The sequence below is a fragment of the Calypte anna genome, chromosome 6, assembly GCF_003957555.1.
Source record: "Calypte anna isolate BGI_N300 chromosome 6, bCalAnn1_v1.p, whole genome shotgun sequence".
Classification (NCBI taxonomy): domain Eukaryota; kingdom Metazoa; phylum Chordata; class Aves; order Apodiformes; family Trochilidae; genus Calypte; species Calypte anna.
In genome coordinates, this window is record NC_044252.1 from 12641098 (window position 1) to 12669093 (window position 27996).

General features: G+C 47.5%; 1 protein-coding gene across 1 annotated transcript in view; it reads left to right on the forward strand.

The window, feature by feature from the left end:
• The window catches only part of COL13A1 (collagen type XIII alpha 1 chain), an 88264-nt gene that overhangs the window by 37611 nt on the left and 22657 nt on the right, over positions 1-27996 (forward strand). The window contains exons 7-23 of the mRNA XM_030453593.1: positions 1073-1108; positions 3328-3354; positions 4386-4412; positions 5461-5487; positions 5595-5621; positions 5901-5927; positions 9692-9757; positions 13312-13427; positions 13929-13970; positions 14821-14846; positions 15586-15623; positions 21339-21383; positions 23123-23155; positions 23986-24012; positions 24605-24667; positions 26684-26737; positions 27804-27890. Of these exons, the coding sequence (XP_030309453.1) occupies positions 1073-1108; positions 3328-3354; positions 4386-4412; positions 5461-5487; positions 5595-5621; positions 5901-5927; positions 9692-9757; positions 13312-13427; positions 13929-13970; positions 14821-14846; positions 15586-15623; positions 21339-21383; positions 23123-23155; positions 23986-24012; positions 24605-24667; positions 26684-26737; positions 27804-27890 (768 nt within the window). The remainder of the gene's footprint in view (positions 1-1072; positions 1109-3327; positions 3355-4385; positions 4413-5460; positions 5488-5594; positions 5622-5900; positions 5928-9691; positions 9758-13311; positions 13428-13928; positions 13971-14820; positions 14847-15585; positions 15624-21338; positions 21384-23122; positions 23156-23985; positions 24013-24604; positions 24668-26683; positions 26738-27803; positions 27891-27996) is intronic.

Here is a 27996-nt window from a genome sequence, read left to right on the forward strand (position 1 = left end):
TCAAATTGTCTAAGAAAGCCTTTTCTTCCCCAAAATGAAGCATGAGAACACATAAGAAACCTGGGCTTTCTGGCAACAAACACAGCATGGTTTTCAGGGTAAGGCAAGTTGCTGCAGCAGTCACTCAGTGAGCATGGTGCAGAATTTACCTCATCCTGCAGTTTCCCTGCACATGGGTGTGCTGCTGAACTCCGATCCATTATATTTTTTGACTTGGTTCACACATTTTTTTTTTTTAAATTAAGGTAAAAAATCCTTAAGTAAAGTGTTGTCTTTTCTGAATACGCACAAATCTGGGGTAACTGTAGTCTGGGAGGTCACACATCCCAGAAAGTGAAGGGCTATGAAAACCTAACGGCCAGGACATTTTCTTTTTTTCAGTGTTATTAAGTGGGTGATGAAGAAGCTGCTAAACACATCCCAAGCCAATTTTTGCTGTACCTGATCCCAAACTGGTAGCCAGTGCTGGCTAGCCTTCAAGAGACGGGGGAAAGGAGCTGGTGCTCATGTTCCTCTCATCACACTACCTGACTCTCTTTTTTCTCTTAGCTCTTAGAGGATAAAAACAGAAAAGGAAAAAAAAAATTATCTTTTCCCCAGAAATATTTATGAGGAAAATAAATGCAGAAGAGGGATGGCTGTATTTAGACACCAGTGACCTGTAAGGTTTGTCTTGCAAAGAACAGTACCCTGCATTAAACGCCTCCAGTTTATGGCAGTAAGACTTGCCATAAAATGACCTCAGCCTCTGGAATATACTCCAAAAGCCTAGTGTATGGGCTAGGGACACCCGTTTAATTAATGTAGAACCTTCAAGGAAACTGCTTGCAATCCAAACTGGACCTGCTCCAAGATTTTCTTGGCTTTGTACAAATGGGAGAGGGGAAGAGAGATTTCCCCTCCTTCCAAAGACACTTTCCCTTTGGAGGGGAGTTGGGTCTTGGGTAAGTCTTCAGAGAGTCGCAGGATAAATGGGCAGAGGCTGAAGGAAAGGCTCTGTAGAGACTACTTAGAATCAGTCAAAATTCACTTCAGTTCCTCTAAACTGCTGTCTCTGTTTCATCCTTTCCAGGGCCAGCCTGGAACAAGAGGCTTTCCTGGATTCCCGGTAAGTATAACTGCTAATTTATGAGCTATGGGTGTGCAATATTACTAGGAAGTGTCCTTAGTGCTCACTGCATCTCATAATTTCTGTCTGAAACCAAGAACCTGATCTGATATCAGTGGAAAGAATAATTTCCCCCTTCTTTTTTTGTGGGGGGGTTTGTTTTGTTTGCTTTTGTTTGGTTGGTTTTTGGTTTTTTTGTTTGCTTTGGGTTTTGTTTGTTTGGATTTTTGTTTGTTTGTTTTGTTGTTGTTTAGTTTGGTTTTGTTTTTTGATTGTTTTGGTTTGGGTTTGTTTTTTTTTTTATATGATACTTAGGGGGAAAAAAACCAAACCCACACAACTCTGAAAGGAAATTAATTTAAAAAAAAAAACCCAAGTGTTAAAATAACATAGTTAAAGCCAGATCTGTTCAGTAAAAGAAAACCAACCTAGTAAATACCCTCAAACAAAGAAAATAACCCCTAGGTAGATGAAATTCCAACTTTAATTGAGCCTTTAGATGATATTGCAATAGCAGCAAGTGCCTGTGATTCAAATGGGGCCCTGCATGATGCAGGTCAGCTGGGGACCATGCTAGGCTTAGCACTTTGGTCATGCCAAAGGGAAAGGACAAAAAGCATGAGGGGGAATTCTTCTCCAGTGCCATTATAGATGGACAGAGAACCAGAAAACAAGCCCAGGAGAGGACAAAGAAAATTTCATTTCAGTCTTAGAGTTGCTGCCAACATTCTCTGAAGCATTGGAGACCTCTGTAGAACTCAGACAGTTGCTACTTATTCTTATGCATTTATCCTGGATGACCAGGAAGCCTAAGACAAACACAAACACCCCCTCGCATCCCTGCTCCTGCCAGGCAGCTCAGCAGCTGCTCCAGGACATGCCGGGTGCCAGAGCAGGTCTGCAGGGGAGACTCTCATGCCTGGAAGACAGGAATTGGCAGCCTCTGACCAGGCTCTGTGGCTCTGCCCTTGGCAAAAAGGGGGGCTGTGAGCTGCCCCTGGGCTGAGGAGAAGCAGATATCTCCAGGCCTTTGAGGTCTGTGGTTTTTGGAGGAGCAGAAAACAGTTCAGGTCAACTCATGAGAAAGTGCCGGGTGGGACAGCGCTCTGCAGAGCCTGTTTCTCATCACACAGTCCCTTCAACATCCTGCTCAGCTGTATGTCACCTCTTCCCTGGGACACTTTTATTATTCTATCATGTGCAAAAATTCCTCTTCCCCCAAAGGTGGGTGTCTTTTAAGTCAGTCTTGAGAAAACTGCTGATTTTCAACTTGTTTACAGGACACTGCAAAATATAAAATGGTGAGCGTTTTTTGCAAATTGACCACAAATCCATAATCCATCCTTCCTTCCTTCCTTCCTTCCTTCCTTCCTTCCCTCCTTCCTTCCTTCCTTCCTTCCTTCCTTCCTTCCTTCCTTCCTTCCTTCCTTCCTTCCTTCCTTCCTTCCTTCCTTCCTTCCTTCCTTCCTTCCTTCCTTCCTTCCTTCCTTCCTTCCTTCCTTCCTTCCTTCCTTCCTTCCTTCCTTCCTTCCTTCCTCTCTTCCTCTCTTCCTCTCTTCCTCTCTTCCTCTCTTCCTCTCTTCCTCTCTTCCTCTCTTCCTCTCTTCCTCTCTTCCTCTCTTCCTCTCTTCCTCTCTTCCTCTCTTCCTCTCTTCCTCTCTTCCTCTCTTCCTCTCTTCCTCTCTTCCTCTCTTCCTCTCTTCCTTCCTCTCTTCCTTCCTCTCTTCCTTCCTCTCTTCCTTCCTCTCTTCCTTCCTCTCTTCCTTCCTCTCTTCCTTCCTCTCTTCCTTCCTCTCTTCCTCTCTTCCTCTCTTCCTCTCTTCCTCTCTTCCTTCCTCTCTCCCTTCCTCTCTTCCTTCCTCTCTTCCTTCCTCCCTCCCTCCCTCCCTCCCTCCCTCCCTCCCTCCCTCCCTCCCTCCCTTTCCTTCCTCCCTTCCCTCCCTTCCTCCCTCCCTCCCTTCCTCCCTTCCCTCCCTTCTCTCCTTCCTTCCTTCCCTTGCTGCTGAAATAGTCTGACAGTGAGATGGTCCCTCCTGAACAAGCTGGGATGATAACCAGTGGGCCAGGGACCTTCCAGGACTGAGCAGGAGGACACAGTCACCTCATCTCCAAGTTTTTTCCCCATTGTCTGCAGTCTTGTGACACATAATGCTTGCTGGAAGAGATGGATAGACAGCCCAGTGAAAGCATTTGTCATAATTTCTCCCATTTTATTTCAGGGCCCTATTGGCTTGGATGGCAAACCGGTAAGTAAACATCTTCTCTCAAGGCTTTCTGCCCTCGCTCCTGCTAGGTCCCACTGTCCTGCCTGTTACAGAGTAAGTTTTTAAGAGGATTATTTTGCAATGTCATGCACATGCATGGATTAAGAGAAAATAAGAAGGCTGGCAAGCAGCAGGATACCACAGATGCCTCGGGGGAAGATTCAGGAGTCAGGAGATTAGGAAAGGCAGAGAGGAGCTGCTTCCTTTCTAGACAGATCTATAAATCAGGAGTTCACAAGTGTAACAGACTGGCTGTTTTAGGGAAAGCCTTAGCAGGCACTCTCACCCTGAATCAGAAAGTCAGAGCAAGCCCCCCTAGGCACCAGCCCATAGGCAGCAAACAGCCTCATTTAAGTTGATCCTAGAACTCCATGCTGTCCTTAGAGTCTCATTGTAATCAGCTTTATCCTAAAGAGAGACACCGGAGGTCTTGCCATCCTTCAGAGAGCCAGGTAGAAATGTATCTACTTCCCTATGAACCCAGCTGACATGAAGCCCATAGCTCCAGGCAGCTCCTTAGCCAAATTCCCCCATTTCCCCACATTGCATGCCATGTTGCAATGGGGAAGGAGCTGGTAGCACATACTTCTGGCACTTAATTTTCTACATCAGGATCCTGGTTTTGCTATGATGATCACCCTCTAGGGAGACCCAGCAGTATCTCCCCTGTGCTGCTCTGGGGTTGGACACATGAGCCCCAGCAAGATGCTGCACATGCACTCAGCTGAAGCTGCTCTGCCAGCCTGAGTTCTACCATACCCCAACAGTGCACCACAGAGACTTTGCATCCCATATTCATCCTCCAGAGTTTTGTTTTCATTATTGTGGGTAAGCAGGGAAGGTGGTGTCCTTTTAGGTGTGTGAGCAAAGCTCCACATGCCTGTCATTGCATCTCCCTTGAGAAGGTACAGTAATTGCAGGCACCTCCCCAAGCTAAGAAGTAAGCAGGTTAAGCTACTGTCTTCTTGAGACTGCAGTGACCAAAGCTGATGCATGTTTTCTTTCTTTTGCAGGGTCATCCTGGACAGAAGGGGGACATGGTAAAAAAAAATATTTGTTTGTCTGTGGATTATGAGTTGGTTTGAAGTGATGTTGCTTCTCAGCTGGAAATGACCTCATAGGCAGGGTAGTGATCCTAGTTCAGCTAATGCACTAGCTGCATCCCTAATTCTGTAACTTCATAATAACAGTGCTGGGTTGAATGTCTGTAATTTTTACATTATGACTATCAGATTCATCATGTCACAGCAGCAGCTCTCTAGTTATGCATGGGATATGTTTTCCTTGCAGTTAACAATTATGTTCTTTAAATATACTCTGGGAGATATTTTTTGTGGTTCGCCTCATAGCAGAAGTAAAGGTTGATGGAAAGTTTTCTGAAAACCCATCCCGTGGCTTTCAACGTATCTTACAAAAAAAACCCCTATTTTTTGTATTAAACATGTTTCTTTCCCCTCTTGAAGCTATATTTCATATGTGCATTGCACTAAAATGCTTTTGGTTGAAAATGATAAACTTAGACCACAGCTGATGCAAACCCAAATGTGGTCTTGTTCCTCTTGACATCTCTGATGATGAAATCCCCAAACACCAGTATACCAAGCTAGCAGCTCTGTAGTCACCTTCACTCACTGAAATGCTGAACATTTTCTTATGCTAATCATGTTTTTTGAGCCTGAGTGTCAGTGTAACCTTCTGGCAAGCGTATGTTGAAGATCCTCCTTCCCTGCAGAGGGGTGAGCAGACATAACCTTGTGCAACCCTGGCCCAGGCAGTTGCAGCTTCAGCCCTGGCTGCTTCTGGTTCAATCCGTGCTGTCAGTTGAGGTCCTGAGAACAATAAGGGTGTGTTTTCCGGATGATTTTTCCCCTATCCTTTTACTAATTCACACACAGAGTGCATCCAGAACCTGTGTGCATTTTCATTCCCCCAGAGTAACAAAGGGAATCCAGATTTGTCTTGGAAACTTTTCTACACAATTGTTTTTATAAGCTGAGTTTCCACCTATTCTGTATGCTGAGTGTTCTTGTCTTTTGTCACTGTTAATGGGAATCCATCTCACATTCACACCAATGTGTTTCTTCAAAGGGTGCTGCAGGTCCCAGGGGACAACCTGTAAGTATCCTATCACTTGGAATAGCACCTCTTCCTAATCCCTTTCCTCATGCATGCACTGAATTCTGCATTTACTGAGGGCTTTTAAAATCACTTTTCTTTTATAGGGACCCCCTGGACAAAAGGGAGAAAAGGTAATTTTTATGGGAGATGTATTGAAAATTCGATGTAAAAAGTAAGCAGGGAAGGGAATCGGTGGGATTGGTACTGCTCGGTGCGACTTGGAGTGACTGGGAAATACAGCAAGAAGAGAGGGCTCTGGGGACGGGAGTGCTTGTCTGGTGCAAGTTGGCATAGCTGCACTGAATTCAGTGTAACCACAATAACTTACACCTTCTGGATCTGACCCCATGTGTCTATTTTTGGTCCTCTCTGTTCGTAAACTCTTTCCTTTTAATCCCTTTCTTTCACAGGGGCAGTGCGCAGAGTACCCGCACAGGGTAAGTCATTAGCGTTGTTATTACCTGCCCCGTGCCTTCCAGCATGTTAATCCTCCGTTTGAATGGCTTTTTGTTGGGGACACAGATCGGTTCATTAACAAGATGCGTCACTGGGGCCCCGAGGGCAGCGCTCGGTTGATTGATGTGTTTCGCAGAAAAGCAGCAGATAAGGTTTTCCAGGAGGGATATTGGTTCTCCGGTCTGTTCCTGCCTACCGGGACAGCTAAATGCTGTCATTGCTGCTTCCTGGACACCCCCCATGCTCCGTGCCGGGACAGGAAAGGTCCGTTCATCATCTGAAACCCCGACAAAACCCGAGGTTTCTGGAGGAGCACAGGTGACCCGCACACACCTTGTGCTGCTGCACCAGCTCTGTCCTCCTTGCACAGCCGCCACTGGGGTGGCACGGACAGGAGCAATGCGGGGTTGCAGACCTCAGGATAACTCCTCATCATTTTCCCCCTTTTCTTCTCCCTCCTGCTGGACACAACCCTGCATATAGACAAGGGGAAAGGCTGTGCTCCCTGTCCAAAAGTAACCCTGACCACCCCTGGCCATGGTGCTTTGGCATTTCCCTGCTGAGCTGGCCCCCATACTGGTTCCCCAACCTGGTGGTCTTTCTGCTTGCAAAAAAAGAGGAGGAGGGAGGAGCTTTGATGACAGCAAATGAAAGCCAGGATGTTGCCCCATTTGCCTTTTTGTCCTGGCCTGGCTGGCATGTCCTGCAGCCAAGAGAGGAGAAAGTACATCATGGGGTTTAAGGGGATTACAGTGGCAAAATTTAACCAGCTCTAAAAACAACCAGAGTGCTGAAAATCCACTGGAAATGCTTTGGAACGACATCATATGAAGCAGCTGGAATTTGTAATCTGGGTGTACAGGGAGACGAGCTTAAGGGCTTTCTGTTTATTTGCGATGGGCCTCTGGACAATTATCTGGGCTCTGTTCCCTGGCCCTGAGGGAGCAGGGCCCGGGATGCTCTGTGTGGCAGAGGCAGGGGACAGAGCTCGGCTGGCAGTGAGGTTGAAGTATGTGCCAGCCCCACTACAATAACAACCGGTCAGCTGTGTTTATTTAGGCCAGACAGCATTGTTATGTTAAAAAGAACCTAACAACAGGGTTCACCTAAAAGGTGTCCTGGGTTCCTGTTACAGCCCTTGGCTCTGACTGTCCCCAGTGCTCAAGGTAAAACGCAGCAGCAGGACCTGCAACAACCCTGGGAGATGGAGATGCAGACTGTGCATTACTGGGCTCAGTAGCCTTGGCTCAGATCTGGGGGCAAAGGCAAACCGGTGTGGTGAGCAGGCACCCCTGGGGTAACATGCCACAGGGCTGTGACAGTGGGGAAAGGGCAGGTGCAAAGCCTTGCATCCCAGGAAAGCCTGGCAATGTTTCCTTGGCTCTCCTGGTGGTGCTTCTGGTCACATAAGGCAGCAAACTCAAAAGCCCAAGAGCCATTTCAAGGCAGTGACATTCTCTCAGAAAGGGTGACTGTCCTCAGATCAGCTCAAGGGTGGGCTGTCCCACAGAGTCTGGTCACAGGCACAAATCAGTCAACAGAGGTGTAGTTCCCCCCTCCCCCCCCCAAAATGAAATTATGATGAGCATTGTTGTAAAATTGCTACATGTTTGACTGCATTGCAATTTGTTCTTGGCTTTGCTGATTGACAAGGTCCTTTGTCAGATGTTCTGGGCAAGGAAATGAAAACCAGCATCCTGAAAAGGCAAGGACATTGTTTCAGTTTTGTTCCATCTTTGTTTTCTTAGGAAGGAAATGTAAGGTTAGTATGTATGCCTTGGCTCATGTTGTAGTTTCCTATCTTTTTTTCTGTATGAGTCTGTATGGCCTGAAGTGCTGTGAGGGACAAGCCCAGGCTTGGGACCACCCATTCGGTGAGAGCTGGCTGTTCAAGCTGCTCTGAAGTGCAGCCCCGGAGAAGGGCACTCAGCTGTGGGAAAGGGAGGAACAGCTGTGCTCTGGCTGCTCTCAGAAATGCTATGTGTCTAACTGACCCCGATTGTGTCCTGTGTCTTCACTGTCCCCCAGGAATACCTAAGTACCACCCTTGCAGCCCTGCGCTCTAACCAGATCCTTACGCTGAAGGTTTGTGGGGACCTCTGTGAAAGGACCTAGTTCTGATGCAAAGGAATGAGGATGCGGATCCAATATTGCACACTGCCTTCTAAAATTAACTTCACACTGGGGCAAAGAGGAGACAGATCCTTTCTCTGCTTTTCTGTAAGCAGGGTAATATTTCAGATACGCTCCAGCCAGGAGGAGCCAGGTGAAACCAGCTCAGCTGGGCCTGGGTCACTCATACTGAGATGTCAGGCACATCTAGCATGGGACTGGGGCGATTTACAGCAATGTTCCCCTTGAGAAGATCAGTGAATGCTCTCCTGAGCTGTGGGGCCTCCTGTGCTGTCTCTTAGAAAGAGAAGGATTTCCTCTGGGAGAAGTCGGCCCTGCTGATTTTCCAGCAGTGCTTTTCTGTTGTGGTAACGAGTGTCTGTCTGGGTCAGCACACTGGAACACAGCTGCCTGGTCACACTGCAATACTGGGTTCGCTTCACTTTGCAACAGGACTGGATCCTTGCTTTCACTGCAAACATGGAGAATGGTGATTAAAGAAATTAAAGCACACTGCTTGGATGCATATGGGTACTTTGGTGGCAGACCTGTGGCCACACCTCTCAGACCCAAGCGTACAGCTCACAGCTCACATGGGGAAACATTGCACACAGGGACAGTTTTGTGCCTGAGCACAGAAAGCATCTTTCTCTTCTCCCTGCGTAAATCAAGAGCAGCTTCAATGGAAAACTGATAGGAACAGGAAAGTGGATCAGGCCAGAGGAGCATTCCTGGGCCTGGAGCCGTCACAGTGGGTGCCAGGCTGACACCAGCATGCATGCAAGTGGAAATTGGATACAGCAGAAGGATGAACAAATGCTCCTGAGCTTTAGTGCATTTGATTTCTGTGTGTCCGGGTCAGCTTTATGCCCTAAGGCAGCATTCCTGGCTATAAGCAGGCAGAGGCTGATGGTACTGTTAAACAGGGAAAAGCAAAGCACAGACTCCCAAGGCATACCATGCTCAGAAGCACCAAGGTCTAATCTTTGCCCTTGACCGTGATGGCTGTGTCTGTCCAGCTAAATGGACCATGCCAGTACCTTTTTGCTGGCCCTGATGACCCCAGCTAGGCTCTCCCCACTCCTTTCCACACCCAAGGAGGGGTGAAGCCAAGAGATAGATACACCCTGTTTCTTGTAGGGGAAGATAGAAACAGGAAACTGCATTTGGAAAACTTGGAGAAAATTCACATTCTGATAGTTGTGATAGTTCACATATCTGATGATATGAAATTAGGAGAAACAGTCCTCTCACTAGAGAGCTTAGCAGAGACAGAAAGAAGTCTTGCAGTAAATACTGACTGATGAGAGCAGTGGAGCAGAGTCAAGCCAAGCCCCCTGGGTAAGTTTTATTTCTGAGCACAGAAAATGGTAAAAGCTCGGTGTGGTGGAAGCACTGAGTTGGTGCGTGGTCACCCTGCATCTGCCAGGGCTGAAACACAAGTCCCCCTGTGAGCAGTGCACAGCACAGAGGAGCTCAGAGGTCTGCTGCCAGGTACCCATGCTGTGGTGGTTTATTTTCATGGCAATATCTCTCTTCCACTCTTCTCTGTTCTCTCCCTTGGCTGCTCTCTGACTCTCGGTGCCCTAATGGCCTCTTTTGCCCTGCGACCTTCTGGTTTGATCTTCTTCAGCTGTTGCCTCTCCTCAATTCAGTGCGGCTGGCTCCACCTCCGGTCATAAAGAGACGCACTTTCCAGGTAGACTTCTCCTCCTTGTTGCCTGTTTCTAAGTCTACCCCGATGTCTGCAATTAATCAGCTTGCTACCTGTCTTTCTTCCCCTACAGAGGGGTCTCCAAGAGGTTCAGACAGAGCTAAGAGACTTTCTTTGAAGCAGGGGAAAACTTTGATGTGATAATGTGGCTAAAAAAGAAATGCAGTAAAGCTAGCTTTTAATACTCAAAGAAATGGACCATGAAACTGTTCTCAGGACTGTCAACAGTCTTCTACCTGAAGGAGTCAGTTTCTGCATATTCAATCTCCAGAAGAGGTTAGAAACCTCTTGCTGGAATGCAGCTAATATCTGTGAAACTTAACTGAGATGAATGAATAGGCAAATGCTTCTTCTAAGGGCTGGTCTAGTCCAAGACACTTGGGAAAATGTGTTTAAATAAGTTCTTGTAATGGTTTCATTAAATTGCATTACATCTTTGAGTAAACACATTTATTTTGGTTTCCAGGGCCATAATTCATGTTTAGTTTTGTTTAGTTTGGGAATGATTTCATAAAATGAATTATGGACACATGAATAGGATAAGAGTGTCCATACTCAGAGTTCACGAAGCTTTTAATGAGCCCACTTAAAGCTCCCTTGTTCCTTTAGTTGGGATTAACTTTCCTGTGTGGACAAATCACTGTAATAATCCTGCTGATGTCTGTTGGGCACCCTCTATTAAGTGGCTGGGTTCTGTCATCCCCCTGCCTCTCTAGACTGTCAGATCCTAGCAGGGAACTGCAGTCTGCAGCACGAGGTCCCTGGTCTTTGCCCAGTGCTGGCAAAATCTTGATCTTATCACTTGAGCCCATGGGTTCACTGCAGTTTTTATCAATTCAGCATTCTCACCACACAAAGCCCAGCGGCTTGTGCTGGTTGCCCTTCAAAGTGACAGTCTGGAGAGCCAGGCCAAGGACTGACCTCTTGGGAAGGCTTTAAAAGCTGGAGTTTGTATAGAGAATGAAGTGGGAAAATTGAATAGCTGCCCCGCGTCCTGTCGTCAGCCAGGGCTGCAAATTCCCTTTATCCCCAGAGCACAACTTCACCGGAGAATTTTGCCATGATCCATTTTACCATTGCTGTATTCATTCCCTAAGTGCAACAAAGTGTAATCCACTCCAACAGATCTGCCAGCACCAAGCAATTCCAGGAGCCTGACATATGAATACCAGGAAAAAACGTGAGCCTGCAAAATAAATGTTAGCACCAGTGCCTGAGAGAGGAAAAAATCCTACTGCTTCCTCTGAGCACATAAGCAAGAGTGCTTTGCCTCAGGTTAAGCAGAGCCATGGGCTGAGTGGAGACCTGTGTTAAGAGGCAGAACAAACGTTGCATTGCTGAAGCACAGTTAGGGTGGCTAGCTGGTGTTTCAAAGAACTGAGAAATAGCTCCACTCAACAGCTAAAAATATAGAGTGACATCTGGTTAAAATGACACCTGATCTCCCACTTACTGTATCCTCTTACTGTCCAGTTAGAGCTGTGGGGGTCTTTTTATGCTGAATGCACTAATAAGATTATAATGATGTGGTAATAACGCTTGGCGTGTTTAGGGATCTGCATGGACAGGCACTCGCCTACACAAAGCAGGTCGTGTCCAAGGCAGCAATGCTGAGGCAATGCAATCAGGGGCTTGGGTGAGCTCCTTCCAGACACTCCCTACTCTGGGGAAGGGATCCTGCTCTCCCCATCCGCTGCTGGGATGCCGACATCCATTCCCAGCTCCACGTTCTGTTTTAGTGTCCTAAATGTGGAGTGTGGCCTGGGCTAACAGAGAGCATCTGAGGAGGGAGAGCCAAAAGGAGACAGGCAAAGCCCCCTGTGCTTTCCTTCATGCACACATAGTGTCGGTTGCTGAAAGATGTGATAAAAGGGAAGTCTCTGAAGTTGGACTGAGAAGTCAGGACAGGGAGAAATCTAGAAATATACTCCAATGTCCTCCAAACCTCTTGTCTTCTCCTGATGCAAATTCCATCCTAAATTTAAAAGGTTGAATAGACCCGAGTGTGGAAGATAGAGGGGCCCAGGGAAGATCCTGTGACCCTTAACGAGGGCCACAGGGTGAGCCGAGATCCACTTACAAAATGGGGAAAAAAACGGGCACCTTCCCTGTCCGGCCCAGCAGGCCTCCCAGCATGGGTTGTGGGTCAGGCAGCGAGGTGGCAAGGTTCTGATGAGGAGAAGGGTTATTGCTCCACACGTGACTGAGCTTCCTGTGAGCCTGGCCTATGTGCTGGAAATTTTCTTTTAAATAGAACTCATGGCAGAAGGGATGAAATTCGCAGCTTATTACTTTAATTTATCATTCTAAATAAAGCAAACATCCCTGTATCTGCATGTTTTCCCGAAGGCAGCCAAGATAAACAGCACACTTGTTAGGAACACATGCAAGGGACAAATTTCGTGCATTCTCCTGCTCTCACAAAAGTGCGTGAGAGCAGAGTTAGTTTTATCCAGCAGCCATGTACAGGGGATAAACACAGCAGAGACCCAATTGCACATCCACTGATTTGTCATAGGAAAATTAACCGCATTTGAGTTCTTCCCGTGGATCAACGAAGAAGAATTTTTCAAATTTAGATTGAGTCACTGGCAGTAGGATGTTATGATATTTTATCTATGTAGGGGAAATGGGGGGGAGGGAGCCCATGAGACTAAGAGCTTAGCGTGGGTGCCACCGTGCCTTAGGAGTTTGCTGGATTCATCAATTATAGATCAGCAGTCTGGTATTCAAATGTGGCGGTTCCAACCCACTGTCTCCTCAGCGCTGCTTGGTACCACGTCCAGGTCCTTGGGGCCAGATGACATTGCTGAGGCATGAGTACAGCCACTGAATGGCTACTGAGGGGCCTGGGGAGGAACCAGCTGAAACGGCTTCGTTTCAGAGAGCTTAAAATGGCAGGTGGCTCTGCACGCACTAGCTTGTTAAATCTTACAAAAACAGGCTCTGCCCTGGCATCCATAGGCCTGTTTTGGGCAGGCTCCAGAAATGCCATGATGATCGTGTTATTTTCTTCTGGTTTTGTGGCATTTCTACTTTTGGACCTTGGCAAAACAATAGGAGTTTTGTCCAACAAATATAACACAGGATAAAAAATAGGCTGAGGTGAGACACTGTGACTCTTCCTGGAAGTGCTGCTGTGGTCATGGGAGGCTTTGCTTCACATATGACTGTCAAGTGCTTTGGAAGGCCTCCTGGAGAAGTTGAGGAGACACTGGTCCTTGACATACAACTTGTACTTGACTGACTCACAAAGAAGACTGGCTCAGTCATCTGTAGATCCCTTTTAAGGAGACCTCAGACAAAGTGGCCTCACACATCTTTGCAAATGGTAGGGTACTGGCTCCTGTTGGCCAGGCAGCATGGCCATCCCCAGCAGGGCTCTGCCTCACCCTTGGAAAGCTCTCCTGGCACTAACCTGGGACTTGCTTCTACTTCTTCTGCTTCATCCAGGCTGACCTGTCTTGGGCCCTTGGGGTGGTGGTGTGAAGGGTTTATTCAGCCTGCTGATTAACCTCTTTGTTTTAACAAAACCTCAGGGTGAACAAGGACAAGCAGGGATCCAAGGTCCCCCAGGGCCACCTGGCCCCCAGGGCCCACGGGACCGGCTGGACCCAAAGGAACCCAGGACAGCCCGGGCCAATTGGGCCCGCCTGTAAGTCCAATTAGAAAAAGCCTTCTGCACCCTCTTTCCCTAGGGTGCAGGCAGTTTCCTCTGTCCTTTGTTTGCCTCTTCTGAAGCTGGGATAGCCCACGGATGGATTTTCAGGGGATGCAGATGTGTGGGTAGAAAGAAGTTCACAGGAAGGAGGGGAGCGGGAGGGAAGGCAGAAGTGTGTGCCCTGCAACAGTTGCTATCCTGGACATGCTCATGTGAGCAGGTTGAACCCCAGGCCCATTGTCTTCTTCCTCAGCCTCTGCAGATGGTTACAGGGAGGAAGTAACATGTGGGGTGTAATTATACTGCTCACAGCAGAAACCTGTCTGATAAGAATCCTTAAGAGCCCTTTGAAGTCCTGCTCCCGTCCTGTTCACAGTCTGGTATCAAGCAACCAAGAAGGTGAAATCAAAAGTAAGCATTTAAAAAAATTCCATTGCTAAATGGCCAGGGGCAGAGCAGAAAATCCTGCTAATGCACTTTTCTCTCTTGCAACAGGGCAGAGCAGGAGAACCTGGGAAGCCTGGCAGGGATGGAAAGGTGGGTACCAGAAAACAGCTCCGTTCCTGGGAGCTATGGGGAAAAACATGGCATGCTGGCCAGCAACAACTGCATCATGAAAGGAGTTTCCATCTCCAAGAGGTCTTCAAGGCCTGATAGCAGGACAAGCAAGTCTTGTTCCCAAGGCAGAGGCACCTCTCCACACACAGAGTAGGGGTCAAGTGTTGTGCAAGCATTCTCATCTGTCTTTGTGCTCTAGGGAGCCGAAGATGTGATGATTAAACATTTGATCTGCTATAAACAGGCAACACCAAGGGGGGCATAGGCATCAGTGTGTATATCCTTCCCTCTAATCACAACAGCAAGGCAGCTCCTGTATTGATATTTTGTTTATTTATATTTACATACACACATATCCAGTATATTCCCCAGTTCCTATCAGGTAAATTGTTTGGTTATTTCTCATTAAAAAACACAAGTGGTTTGTTTGTTAATATATTCTCTCTGTTTAGCTTGTCAGAGGAAGCTGCAAAAGCCTGATTTATTCCAGAGCTGCACAGTGGACTGGGAACAAGTTTCCCAAGCAAAGCCAGAGAAACAAAATATTCTGGTGCATAATACGTGAGGCAAAGCAGCTTTTCAGTCTCCAGATTCAATGAGACCAGGCCTGAGGGATTGGAGTGTTATAGGCATGAATTGATTTGAAAGTGTGGGTGAAGATAGTGTTCATCTACATGAAGAATAGATCGGATATGTTTGAGCTTACAGGTGCCAACATTCTGAAAGGACATTTCAAACCACAGCAGTCAAGATTGCTCTACAGTCCATGTAATTGCAGTCCATTGTCTATATTTACCAACTCCAGTGTCTGTTTTGATTTTATTGACAGGGCTTACCGGGGGCCTCCTGGACCAAAGTGAGATGTCTGGCCTCACTTTGAGGGAGAAAGGTGATAAAGGGAGAGTAGACGCTGCTGGAGAGGAGAGATGTGTGTATTTTAGTGGGTGGTTGAGGGGAAGAAGAGGTTATACCAAATATCTGAGAAAGATTTCTAACCCAGCTCTGTATTGCCTCTGGGGCCCTGTCCATGTGCTGACTCATGGGTTTTGTCCAGGCGACATGTCTGAGTTGCATCTTGACTGAGCAAGGCACGCCTCATCAGCCCCTCTTGCAAAATTCTTTGCCACACACAGCTTTATTGGCTTCTTCCACTCTCAAAGCATTTACTAGCGCTTCAGGAGCTGATTTTGCAATGCTATTGTTAACTCCACCACAGTTTCCCATTTATTCACTTGCCAAAATGCGAGGGGTGGGGGGGTGGGAGGGGGGTGTTGTTGTTGTTTTTTAGCTGCAACCACCCACTCCCCTTTGTTTTTATTTGTGATACTTAGGGTGAGGAGATAGGAGCCGCAGAGCTGGGGCACAGTGCTGGCATGAATTATCCAGCTGCCAGTCCTTATTGTGCCTTGCCTTCTAGGGTCCAGTCCAGTGCAGGTAACAGTGACCCACGGGTCTGAAGGCTCAGGGACTTGGTGGAGTCACACCCAGAGGGTGCCCTTTCATCCCAGCATCTACCTGGGGAAAAGAGCAGGGATTTGTCAGAGAAGTGATTTATCCTTCTCAGGCCTAACCTCACTTTCTTTTGTCCTTTTGCAGGGAGACCCTGGGATTCAGGGATACCCTGGCAGGAAGGTAAGGAAGGGACCTCCAGTATTGTTAGATGAATTAAGCTGCACTGATACCTTGCAGGATTGCAGCTGCAAATCTGTGTGCTCCTCTGGAGTCTGCTCTGAGCTTTGCTCCCACTGGAGCAAACAGGCCCACAGATCCCCTGCCATCATCTATGTAAGGAGAAGATGGGCCCAGAAATATCTTTTAACTGTCCAGTAGATATGGTACAGACATCTCCCTGTCTGTGTGCCTCTCTACACCCACTTCCCGGCTTAAATACACCTCTTGTGCCTCCAGATATGAACAGGAGGCTAGAAAAGGACTGACCCCTGGCCCATGTATTGCTCTCTCTTGAATAAAGCAGGAAAGAGTTGATCCTGCTCTGGGTTAAAAGGCAGGAGCTGGCATTTCTGTCAGGTCTGCAGCAGCAGCCAATTAGCAGCAGCGTTGTAAGCACAGAAGGTGTAATGAAGAAACAGAAAGACAGGGGAAAGACAAGAAGAAGATCAAAGGGAGAGAGGGAATGAAGAGGTAGAGATGTCAGCTGGAGAAGGGGAAGGTGAGGCACCCAGCCGGAAGAAGTCCTGTGTCCCGTGTTATCTCCACATTGCTTTATGGGTGCTTTGTGAGCAAAATGGCAAGACCTGAGAGGTTTTCAATTAGTTCTGTATAAACTGAGAAGTTTTTGTTTTGTCGGGAAGTGGAAATTATAGCCCCCAAGGACCACAGCCCACTCCTGCAGACAGGCACAATTTATTGTCTCTTCTTCCAGGGAACTGTTGGTTTTTCCATTAAGAGCCCATCCTGTCCTGTGTGCACTGGGCGGGGGGCTCTCAGCACGCAGGAGCTGTGAGGGGGTCCCTGCGGTGACCTTGCAGTGAGGGCCTCTCTGATGAGCTCTTCTGACACCGAACAATGTGTCTGGCTGATTTACTTAAACAAACAAAGAGTCTGCACTGATCCGGGAGGAATAAGCCCAAGGTTGTGACCTTTCTCTGGGAAAGGTGGAAGGAATGGATGAAAGTCGGGGAGAAGATCCTCCTCTGTGAGAGTGTCAGGGGAAAGGGAAAAGAGGGCAAAGAGTTGAGTGCAGATGATAGCTCTGTTATGATGTAGGCTTGTGGAACCTCTCTCTTCAATCCATACATTTCACACTGTGTCTTTCCTGATGCAGAAGAGTGCTCCTCTACCAGAGAGACAGGGGCCGTAGGTTGGTATGTGGTGGGCACCTCTGCATGGGACACCCCTTTCACATTTGCCAACCTTTCAAGCAATCCACAGGCTCCTTTTCTTGCTGCTCACTGTTCTTCCTGTGTCTTCTTTCTTCTCTTCCTCAGGGTGAGGTGGGCGAGTCGGGCCTGCCTGGTGCGCCCGGCCTCCCTGGACCTACTGGCCCCAAGGTAACCCTTAAACCCAGTCCTAGGGGCTATCTCCCAGCTCTAAGGGGTACAAGAGCTTGGAGACATACTAAAGGAATATGCAGAGTCAGAGGCTGGAGGTAGTTCTCTAGACCCTGGTATGAGCCACGTACACAGAAATATTAGCTCTTGTGTAAGGGGCCTGGGCAATTTTTGGCCAGAGCAATTCCCCACTGTTCTGAAACAGGGCCAGGCCCCTTTTAAAGAACAAAACTGACCCAGCCTTTAGATGCTTTTGCATTAATACTGGGAGAATGAGGTTATTATGGTCCGTGAAACAGTTTGATGTTTTGTCTACACCCAAACCATGCTGGAAAGCATTAGTAGGAGTGACCTCCAGCATCCACTCCAGCCATGTAAACTTCCTGGCATTCCCAGGGAGGGGTGGGCTGCAGCCAGTGTTCAGCCTGGTACCATGTTAGCAAGAGCCAGTTAGCAAAAGCCTAGGGTTCGGTTCATCATACACTCCCTCCTTCAGCTACTTTCTCTTTGGCTGTTAGGATTTTTCTGCTTGCTCGATTTGTGTTCACTGTCCTCTTTCTCTGTTTCCTCCCTCTCTGTTTTTCGCTGGGCAGGGTGAAAAAGGGGATGCTGGCATAAAGGTAGGCATGAGAAATACAGTTTTCTACCACAGTAGATCATCTGGGAGATACTGCTCCTTGGGCTGATGGGTTGTAAGAGGAAGTTGGGTCTGAGGCAGCCCTGTGGGGTATTTAATGGAGTACACATCTGTGCTCTGATTAACCACAGACAGACACTCCTAGCTCGGGCAATAAAAGCAGCCTTTATCCATTTGGTGGAATTTGATTCTTACCAAAGGCATTTCTCTGACTATGAAGCTTGCTAATGATTTGTTACATCTCTCCATTTGATGGGCTGGGCTGGGGTTTCCTCATAAAATCTGGTTAGCTGACGCAACAAATCCACTCAAACTCTGCAACTCAGGCTGAGGTTTGGCACCAGAGTTTTCTGTTTCTGGACACTATGCCCAGATGTCATCTGACTGAAATCGACTGCATCCATATATTTAAAGTAAATTACTCAATATAGACTGTGCTTAAATCATTACAATATTGACAAGTGTTCATGACAGTCGGAATATACTGTGTCATGCCATACGTGTTAAACATTGGGGAAAAGACTGGTCCTCTAATATTTTGAAAGGCATTAACAGTGACACATACATTTCAAATATTTAGCATGTGGCATGCATCTGATTTATCATGCAGCATATACACTTTTTATATTTTTTCCATCTGGGTGGATGACTATTTGAGGGCAGAAAAGTCCACTTCAGAACTTAACATGGATGCATTACATCAGTTTTAAAGGGAATGCAGGCTTTGGGTTATGAGTTGAATAGAACATCAGTGACTGTCCTGCTGGGAAACAATACCTCCTCAGAAAGGCTGTGGTGCATATAAAAGTCCAAAGGTTCCCCCATGTCTTCATATCAGTGTGATTCTGTCAAGCACAGAGGAATAATTTCTGGTTTGTGCTAGTGTATGTGTTTCGGGGGCTGGGAGTTTGTTCACTGGTGTCTCAACAGCCAGGTGTTCTCCCACTGAGCTGAACTACAGGACTGAAATTTGGAGCATGGCCTGGAAGGAGGAGCTGCATTCCACCCTTGCTAATAGCCCCATATTCCACTACAAGCAGACATCTGCTCTTCTTGCACCCATGTACAAGGACTCATCAGCCCTTGATCTGGGCTCTGCCAAAAGGGTAGTTTCCAGGTCTTCCAGTGCTGTCTCAAGATCACTCATGTGTGAGAGCTTTCCCTGTTCTGTGTTAGAGAGCCATGACTCAGGGCAACCCTGGAGACATCGTTTCACTTCTTGGGCTCTTATTCATCCCACTTCATAAAGAGTGGAGATGAAACTTGCCATGGTTTTTGTGGAAATAAATTGCAGCTTTACAGGGGCAGCTCCCCAGTCCCATAGCAGCCTCCTCTTTCAGGCAGAGACTCCATTTATTATTGTCAGGATCACTTTACTTTTGACTTCCTTTCTTCTTTGCTCAGAGGAATTGCAAGGGAAGTACAGAGGTACCCCTAAATCAGTAGCCAGACATCACCCAGTAGCAGCTCCTGTACATCTGCACAACGCATGCATTTGTTGTCTTTGGAAATTGTTTCTTCCTGTGTTCCTCCCTCCTAGGGGATTACTTTAGACTCTGTAAGGCTTTTGACGCTTCCACCTTTGGATCCAATTACCTGAGCTAGATTTTACCTTCTCTCAGTTTTAAGGAGCCCAGGTCAAACACTAGGATTCATAGTTTAGCTGTAGTGACCTATTTTGCATAGCACACCTCTGCTTTTGCTGTCAGGAAGAACATTTCAGGCTTGAAGAGGTTTCTGTTTTCACACAGATGCCTTGTTCACTTAATAACCTCTCCTCATCCAGTGACAGATGCAGCACAACATAGACTTTATCAGCTATTGTCTTCTGTGGCCACCATTTTCACTTCGATCATATTGAGACCTTCATCTGTGTCCCTCATTAGACAACTAGTAAGTGTGATCACCTGGGTCATTTTGAGTAAGCATTTGATTTGCTGCCCCCCCCAGCCTAGCCATCACATTTAGCTTTACTGACAATTTTCATTGGAAGGTCCTTAGGGTGAGGGGTTTTGTCATGCCTGAAGCAAAGAGCAATAAAGAAGCTGCCCAGAGCCTTGCTTAATAAGCCCCTCACAATCTGCCTTCCATGGCAAAAAGCAAAAGAGGATCTTGTTTTTTAACTGGCAGCCTGTAATCAGCCCTGCTAATGAGTGGTTTGGCATGGGGCATGCTCTGTTTTGATAGGCACCAAGTAGGTATAAAGCTGCTCACAAAAGTTGTAGGGAGGGGTGATGGATTTGTCTGTGAAACCTAAGTCTTTTGAGGAATGTGGTGGTATTTTCTAAATCATCTTGGGAATGGGGGGAGAGGTTGCAGACCACCTTCCTGGGGGCCTGTACTGGCATTTTGCCTTTCATACCCACATCTGGTGATGTTTCCTAGCTTCTGGCTTGGCTGCACCATTCCATTTCTGGCTTGGTGGTCTGCTGCTGCTTGGCTATGGAAATTTGTGGACTCCTTTCTAGTCCCAAAGGGCACGGGGGAATCATAAAGGCATCATCCCAGTGGATATTTACTGTGCTACACAGCCTTCAAATATAGAAGGTTTTAGACATGTTCTTGAACATTTTTTGCTGCTCATTCTTTGGTTTGGCTTTTGGGTTTCTTACTGCTCTTTAATGGTTCAGTGTTGTTTGTTGCTCCTGCCCTTTAATTAGCCCCAGTGCCCGTGGGATCCTGCTGGTGCTGGTGGGGGCTCTGCAGGTGAGCTGAAGCCATAGGAAAATATTGGGTGATGTGGTTGCTCTGTAACTTGCTCCCTGTAAGGGGCTACTTTGCTCTTTCTTACTCGGGTGGTTTTGCTGTTGTAGGGCTAAATAATTAAACAGCTCTTCAGGCAAGCAGTTTCTTCCAGGAAAGTCTCTGGGATGGGAAATTGCTTTCCCATGCTGGGCTACTCTGTGGGGGCAGGCTCTGCAGGCAGCGTGGGTTCCTCCCAGCAGAAAGCATTGGCTGTGTCCTCTGTCTCATTTAAGAATAAAACCAGGGAGTGCAGTTGGGCTGGAGGGTCTGAGAGTGGTTCCCTCTTCTCCAGTAGAAAGCATTCATAATTGTTACTTTTTCTTGTGGCTGAAAATAGCCTAGTTAAGAATCTGGCATAGGGCAGGAGGTGGCTGCAGTACCTTGGTCATGTGTATTCTAGTACTACACAGTGCTTTACAAAGTACAGTTCATGGGATGTCAAATTACAAAAAGTGCCCTTAAAATAAGCATATACCTGTATCCCTGCTAAGCTGTCCTTCTAAGCAAGGACTAAACACCCAGAAAAAATAGCAGCAGTAAGCAGACTGTCTAAAGAGGGTTTATTTTCCTTTTATCATCGGATAAAATTTGGGGTAACACTACAAGGCTGCCCTGGGGTTTTCTGTTTCTCCAGATGTTTGCTTGTACTGCAGTCACTGCAGACTGAGTGACTCCCTCATTACAGGATCCCAGAGCAGGGGATATTCCCAGGATACGGAAGCTGTTCCTGTTGCCAGCACTGTTGCTGGGTCCTGCTGTATGCAGCAGGTTTGAGATGTGCCACTGGTAGGAAAAAGGCCGTGGCTGAGGCAGTCAGCTTGGGGAGAGTCAGGAAGAGGTTTGTGCCCCATGTAAACCCAGAGATCTTATCACCTGGGTGCTCCTCATAGAGTCCTGGGGGACTCATGTTGTGTCTCTTGCTGTCTTTCTCTGTGTTTCTTGCTCTGCTTCCAGGGGGAGAGAGGCATGCCAGGGCTGCCAGGAAGACATGGCACTAAGGTACCTTGTGAACAGTGGAGTGATGCTTGTCTGCCTGATCTCACCTGTACCACTCGACTGTCCCTGATGTGACAGCATCACCTGGATTTGTGTGTGTGTGTCTGTTAGACAGTAATTATCCTGAGCTGAATTCTGCTTCTAAATTGCAAAATAAAAGGGCCTAATTTATGAAGGAGATGGTGGGGCAAGAAGTGTTCTACAATGCAAATGGCATGCCCAGTCTGGTGCTATCTTGCAACGTCAGGATTTAATGCTTTATGCTAGCCAGAGTGGCCAATTGCCAATGTTTCTAGGGAGCTGGTGTTTTGGAAATGGGTTCCCAAGTGATGGCCTCTACCTTCAGGGCTGTGTGCTAGCCTCCTGCCATCAGTGGGGTTATGCACGTGTGAACCTGGACTAATGCAGCAATGAATCAGGGTCAGTGTGTGAGCAAGCCTGCATGTGTGTGCATTGCAGTTTTAGGATAAACACCAGAAAATAACATCCTCTGTATTTGCTGCCATTTAAAGAGTGAGGAACAGGCATCCCAGATGCATTGTGAAGGCCTAACTCAAAGCCATTTGCTGCATGTAATCCCTTTCATGACTTGTCCATATTTGCTAAAACCTACTGACCCCTGCGATGATCTGGAATGCTTTTTTTCCCCCCATTTATTGCGTAGAATCCCTGATCTCCATCTTCTGTCCTTGTGTTTTTTAGCTTTGCCCCTGATTTCTGTTTCAGAAAGCTGAGAGGTATGATCCTGCTGCTCTCTGGCTCCCCACTCCTTGTTTGAACTTTTCCAAGCTCTTTTCACTTTGAACTTGGCTCCCAGTTCTCCTCTCTGCCTCAAGTGCTACATCCCAACCCTTCTCATTCCCAATCTTCTAACACCACTATGCCTCCTCCCCACTCCTTAGACCATTGTTATCCCTCATATTTGCTTTTGTAACTGGACCTTTTCACCAGGACCTAACTAATACTAACACAGGGCATACAGAGAAAAGGCTTGATAGGGAAGACCTGCTTTTTGTGTCAGTGTTGTTGAGGAAAATGCGACTGTCCGTGTGGGAGCAGCTGCCTCCTGGGGTTTTGAAGCACCTGTCTCAGATTGCAGGGCAGGCTGGACTCATGGTCTGTCTCATGTGGCTTGCTCTCTGCTGCAGAATGACTCCTGGATTGCAGTGCCTGGAAGTCTTTTTTTTCCCCTAAGGTGGAGGGCTTCAGAGTTCTCCTCAGAACATTTTACTGCAGGGTTTGTTTTCTGTGATCAAAACAGAATTAGGGGAAACAGCTAGACCAAGGCTCAGGGGTACAAGCTGGCTTTTCTTGGGATGCTTGAGTTGATTTACCCGAGATCAAGCATTGAACTGAGTGTTGGGTCCTCAGTCCGTCTTTGCATTCCTCAGTTACTTGACACCGTTCTGCCTGTTGGCCTTTGATTCACTTCACACAGGACTAAAACTGGCAAAGGGGGTGGTAATCTGTTTGTCTGGAGTGGTTGTGCTGGTAATGTCTGCCTTTGGAGGAGCTTTCTGGAAAGCAGAGCCACTGCCATAGGTGAATGACATGCACAGGGAAGGAGGATGCGTGCTGTGTGGTGCTGCAGCATTACTTCTGAGTTTTGGAAAGGAAAAGCTGTGGATTTTGGTTTTTAAGTTCCACCTGGCTGGTACTGTTTGGTTTTTGTTTGGCTGTTTTTTTTAAGTTTGTGTTCGGATCATTTCAAACAAGGTGTTTCTGTCTTATCTCCCTTCCAGGGCGCTCCTGGGACGGCCGCCGCAGGGATGAAGGTCAGTTTGACACCGCACTGGCTTCGGTACCACACGCTTTTTAAGAGCAAGGGCTGGAATTCCTGGACCACAAAGCTCAGGAAAATGGTCACACAGCTCCCACTAACGGGGAGTGTCAGAACTGCTGTTGCTCTTGGCAGAGAAAGCAGACCCGTCTCCAGCAGCACCATTGCTCCTTCGCACCTCTCTAGGCAAAGAAATCGGTGAAGCAGCGATAACTCCGCAGCATCGTCGGGATGGCAACAGAGTGAAGGGCCAGGCGTAGATTTAAGGGGCTAGAAGTTACTCTAGGGATCCAAGATACGAAATGGAACAAAAAGCTGTTGCCCTGATTTGGTCAAGCTGCCAGGGAAAAAGACAGAAAGAAAGAAGTTATCTCCAGGGCTGGTGGGGAGGGCTTTCCTTCTTGATGTCACAGTGGTCTCTCATCAACACATCCACCCTAGCTGCATCCACAGCTGTGCTCTGCTCTTGTGCATACAGAGCTAGGAGCTGGCAAATTGCTTAATGCCAGTGGATGAGTCTTGTCATACCATGCTGTCTGGTATCTGACAAGCCTTCTCTTGAAATACTGCAAGGTGGTTCCCTCAGTTTCATAAAAGCATTGTGTCTGAGGCTTGCTGGTTTCTTGCAGCAGCCTAGGAGCTGCTGAAGATCAAACAAGCTCCACACACAAATAATAACATGCAATTAGAGCATCCTCATGCCCTTACTTAAAAGCCCAAGGCCTCCATAGATGTATGTTCTATCTTCCCCTCTCATAGCTCTAAGAGGTTTTGTACTTTTGCCTCCTGATTTTTCACTTTATTTTCCTGTCTTTTTCTCACCAGGGTGAGCCTGGGACTCCAGGAGAAAAGGTATTCTCAGAATGCTTTGCTCTGAGCCTGCACTTCTGTTTGGTTTGTGTGATTTATGTCCCCTCCCGGAGAAGCTGAGAGACCTGCGGAACAGCTCTGTACTTCCAGTGCCCAAATGCAGCACCTGCCAGTTTAAGCAAAATGGTTGTAGCACACTGTGATGCCAAGTGAGAGAGGGACTGTACTGCAAATAGACTCCTTCCTTCCTGCTCATGTCTGTGTTGATAGGAATACACTCCAAACACCTTCCTCCTTTTCTTCCTACTCCACAAAGTATGCACACAGCACACTTTGCTTAGCAATTGTTTCTTCTCCTCCTTCCCTTGTCCCCTCCTGCCTCCCAGTACTTCTGTGTCCACCAGAAGTCTCCCCATGTTTCTGCCAGGACCTGCTCTGTTGTGCACTGTACAGACTGCCCTGCACAGTGTAGCATGACCTGGTTTGAGTTCCCGTGGTGGGCACAGAACAAGAATACCTCATCACTCCATCCCTGAGCAGCTGGCTCCTCTTGTTTGAGGCTTGCTGGGTTGTGTTACAGCATGTGGCAGCCATGTAACAGACACATTCTCTGTCTCTTTTCTTCCCCACGAAGGGAGAACCTGGAGTCCCAGGAAGGATGGGCCCACCAGGTTTGCCAGGGAAGAGGGGACAGCGGGTAGGACATTGTGTGTTTGGGCTTGGTGTCCTGGCAGTGCTGTGCTGTGTGCCCTGTGAGCAGGAGCTGGTGGGAGCCTGCTTTGCCCTGCGTTGTTGTGCTTGCAGGGGATTATGTGTCCTTTTCTGGCTCTTGCCCCGCCTCCTTGGTGAAGTGTGTTTGCATGTTCCTGCTTGGAGTATGGGGCTAGCTGCAGGCAGGGCAGTGTGAGATGCCGGGGATGTAGTCTTGTCCTGGGAATGACTAAGGACAGTGTTACATCTTTTGACTCCAGAAATAACACCCTGAACGTGGATTTAGTAATCTGACCTCCCTCCTCAAGAGATCTTCTGCATCATTCAAGCAGCACAGGATGTTTTCAGTAGCCCTTATGGGCATGTGTACTGACAACGAGTCTTTGAATGCAAAGTAGAATGCCAAAAGCTGAGCAAGGCAGAATGAGGCATTCATAGATGCCTGGGAAAGGATTAGAGATTATATTTATACAAAAAACCCAGAGGCCAAACCTTTTCTTTGGACATGGGGTCCTGCAAATGTTTGCCTTCTTTCTGGGGAGGGAAGCATTAATTTATGGCAGTAATTTGCATGCTCTTGTCAGGGAAGGAATGATGGGTGGGGGCTTTACAGGTGGCTGGAAGCCAAATTACCTTAGAGAAAGGGGTCACTGCACTATAGAATTGCCTAAAAAAAACCCCAAGATTGCTGCTTGTTAATTATTTTCCATGAAGTGACCAATGTATGTCTGTTCCTGGAGCACTGATGCAAGTTCCCTGCACGTCATATGTGTACCCTAGAGCTCTGACAAGACTAGGGTGCAGCTAGGGTGCCCCAGCTCCTGTGGGCAATGGTATGGCCACCAACACGACCTCTTTGGTAGCCTTGTTGATCCAGGGTGCTGCTGTTCTAGAGAGAGCTAGGCCTTCTTTGTAATCTGTACAAGTTGATAAGTCTTGGAGATGTGAGGATTGCAGGCAAGAGCAATGATGGTGCATTTGAAACATCTCTTCACAGTAACAGAAACCTCTGATATCACTCTGTCATCACAACATACAGACTTTCAAACAGGCCACTATAGCTGGAAATCATGGGATTTAACAGCTCTATGGAATTGGCTGACTAGAACTTAACTTAAATGTAAAGATCAGTAACTGAGCTTCAGTGTTCAAAAGATGACCCAGATGTCATGGTGAACTAAGCAAAGTCACTTCACCAAGTGAATGCTGGATGTCCTCCATTTCTTGCTGCCCTGTGGCATCCTCCGTGCACCATAGTACCTTCTTGCACAGCTCACACTGTGCTCACACTCACAGCCTTGCTCTCCAAGCATCATATCTGAGGTTTTCATCATTATCTTCTCTCTCTGCCATTTTTGTCACTCCTGTTTTCACTGTTTTTCACCACCAGTGTGTGTCACAGAGCCTGGCTGCAAACTGAGCCACTGCACTGCTTTTTTGAGGAGCGTGAGACTGGGATTGGGAGTTAGGGAACAGGAGAAGAAAACATCTTGGGAGAGGTGTGGGAGTGTTGGTCATGACATCTTTGACAAGGAAAAGAAGTGGAATTCATTTTGTAATGAGGAGGTGTGAAAACTGGAGTGGACTCAAGCAGTGAACAGGTTCAGTGAAAAGAAAGAGCTGAACTCTATCAGGGCACTCCAAGTAAAATCTACCCTGGTGTCAGTTTCTCTGGGTATATGGACTGGGGAGAGCCTGTGCTGAAGGACAGACAGGGAAAAGGGTTTAGCAAACTGGAGTGATAAGATCCAGGAGGGATCCTGGATCACTGTCTCACCTTCCTTTGGAGAGAAATGGCAGTGATGTGCATGGTCAAAAGTGCAGGAAAAAATGTTCACTGTCCTGAGCAGGTTCTTCTAGAGGATGCCTTGTCTATGTCTAAAGTAAAATCCCTTGGGGAAGGCGAAGAGGCTTTGAAACCAGGGGCAGCTCATCCTTTGGCTGCTGCTCCAGGACAGGGAACCTGCAGAGTCAGCCTCAGCCATGTCTGTTTTGCCAACAGGGTGAGAAAGGACGAGCTGGTGACCCCGGGCTTCCTGGGCTCCCTGGCATGAAGGTTTGTATCTTCTCTGGGTTTTTTTTGTTTTCTTTTTTTGGGGGGGGGTGGGGGAGGGAGAAGAAGGTCACCCTTATCCCCTTTCCTTCCTCCCTCCTGTGCCACCTGTGCACAGTTCTTGCACTATTCTTAGGTCACTTTCACAGCATTCAGCAGCATGGATATTGGAGTAAGCAGCCCCAACAAGGGGACTGACAGAGTCACACAAAGGGGGCTTTTTTTTTTATTTTTGGTGAGGAAATGTGTGTCTTCATGCATTGAGGGGGGAGGCTATGGTCCTGGGAACATGACCAGGGAATTGTGTTCCAGTTTAAAGGCATAAACTCATATGTAAGGTGGCATTTCAGCCTCCCTGAAGAGGAGATGGGCTTTCTCAGAGCTGCACTGCTGTGCTCTGGATTGGAAGTGGAGAGACCCAGAGCAGGTCAGCTAAAGCTATGCTCTGAAACTGAAGCTTTTTTCCTTGTGCTCCAAGCTGTGCATAGCAATCACATCTGTTAGGTCAGGCTTACAGAGGATCCTTTTCCTTTGGGAAAAGGAACAGGGCACTTAATGGCATTGGCCATATCAAGAAAAGATGAGGGTGTAAAGGTGGTGCAAACAGAGCTTTCCTGTAGCTGCTCTTGTGTCTGCTTTGTGACAAGGATGTGATCCGCAGGGCTGACTATCTGACTGATGACCACAGCTCCAAAGGGGCACTTGCCAAAAGAAGCCATCATCAGGTGGTTTTTATCAGCTCTGTTTCAGCAGTAGAAGAAAACAGTTGTGTTCAAACTGCAGGCTGGGGGATGAGGTCTGTCTGTCTGCAGGAAACTCTGTATGGCCCTGGGGAGTAAGGGCTGAGCAGCAGCAGTGCAGGGGTGAGGATAGCTGTAATGGATGGCAGTGCTTCAGGAGGAGCTCCCAGGCAAGACTGTTGGCTTGGTTCCTGGGCAGCTGGTGGCCAGGAGTCCAGCTGATGGGCCTTGTCTTGAGCCCATTTTTCTAAGCCAACAGTTTTGTAAATGAAGTTAAGGAGATGGAGAGACCGAGCTGTAATGTATACTTTGTTCTTCCTCACAAACAGGGAGAGAAGGGAAATACTGAGAATGCCCTGGTGGGAGGTAAAGGAGAACCTGGTCCTCCAGGTCTGCCTGGGCCCCCTGGACCAAAAGTGAGTGCTTTTTCCTCTGTGAGTTGTGTGTTGGGAGGGACTGTGCCTGGCACAAGGGTGTAGGAAGGCCCGAAAGATGCATTCATCTGTGCCCACTTCTAATTAC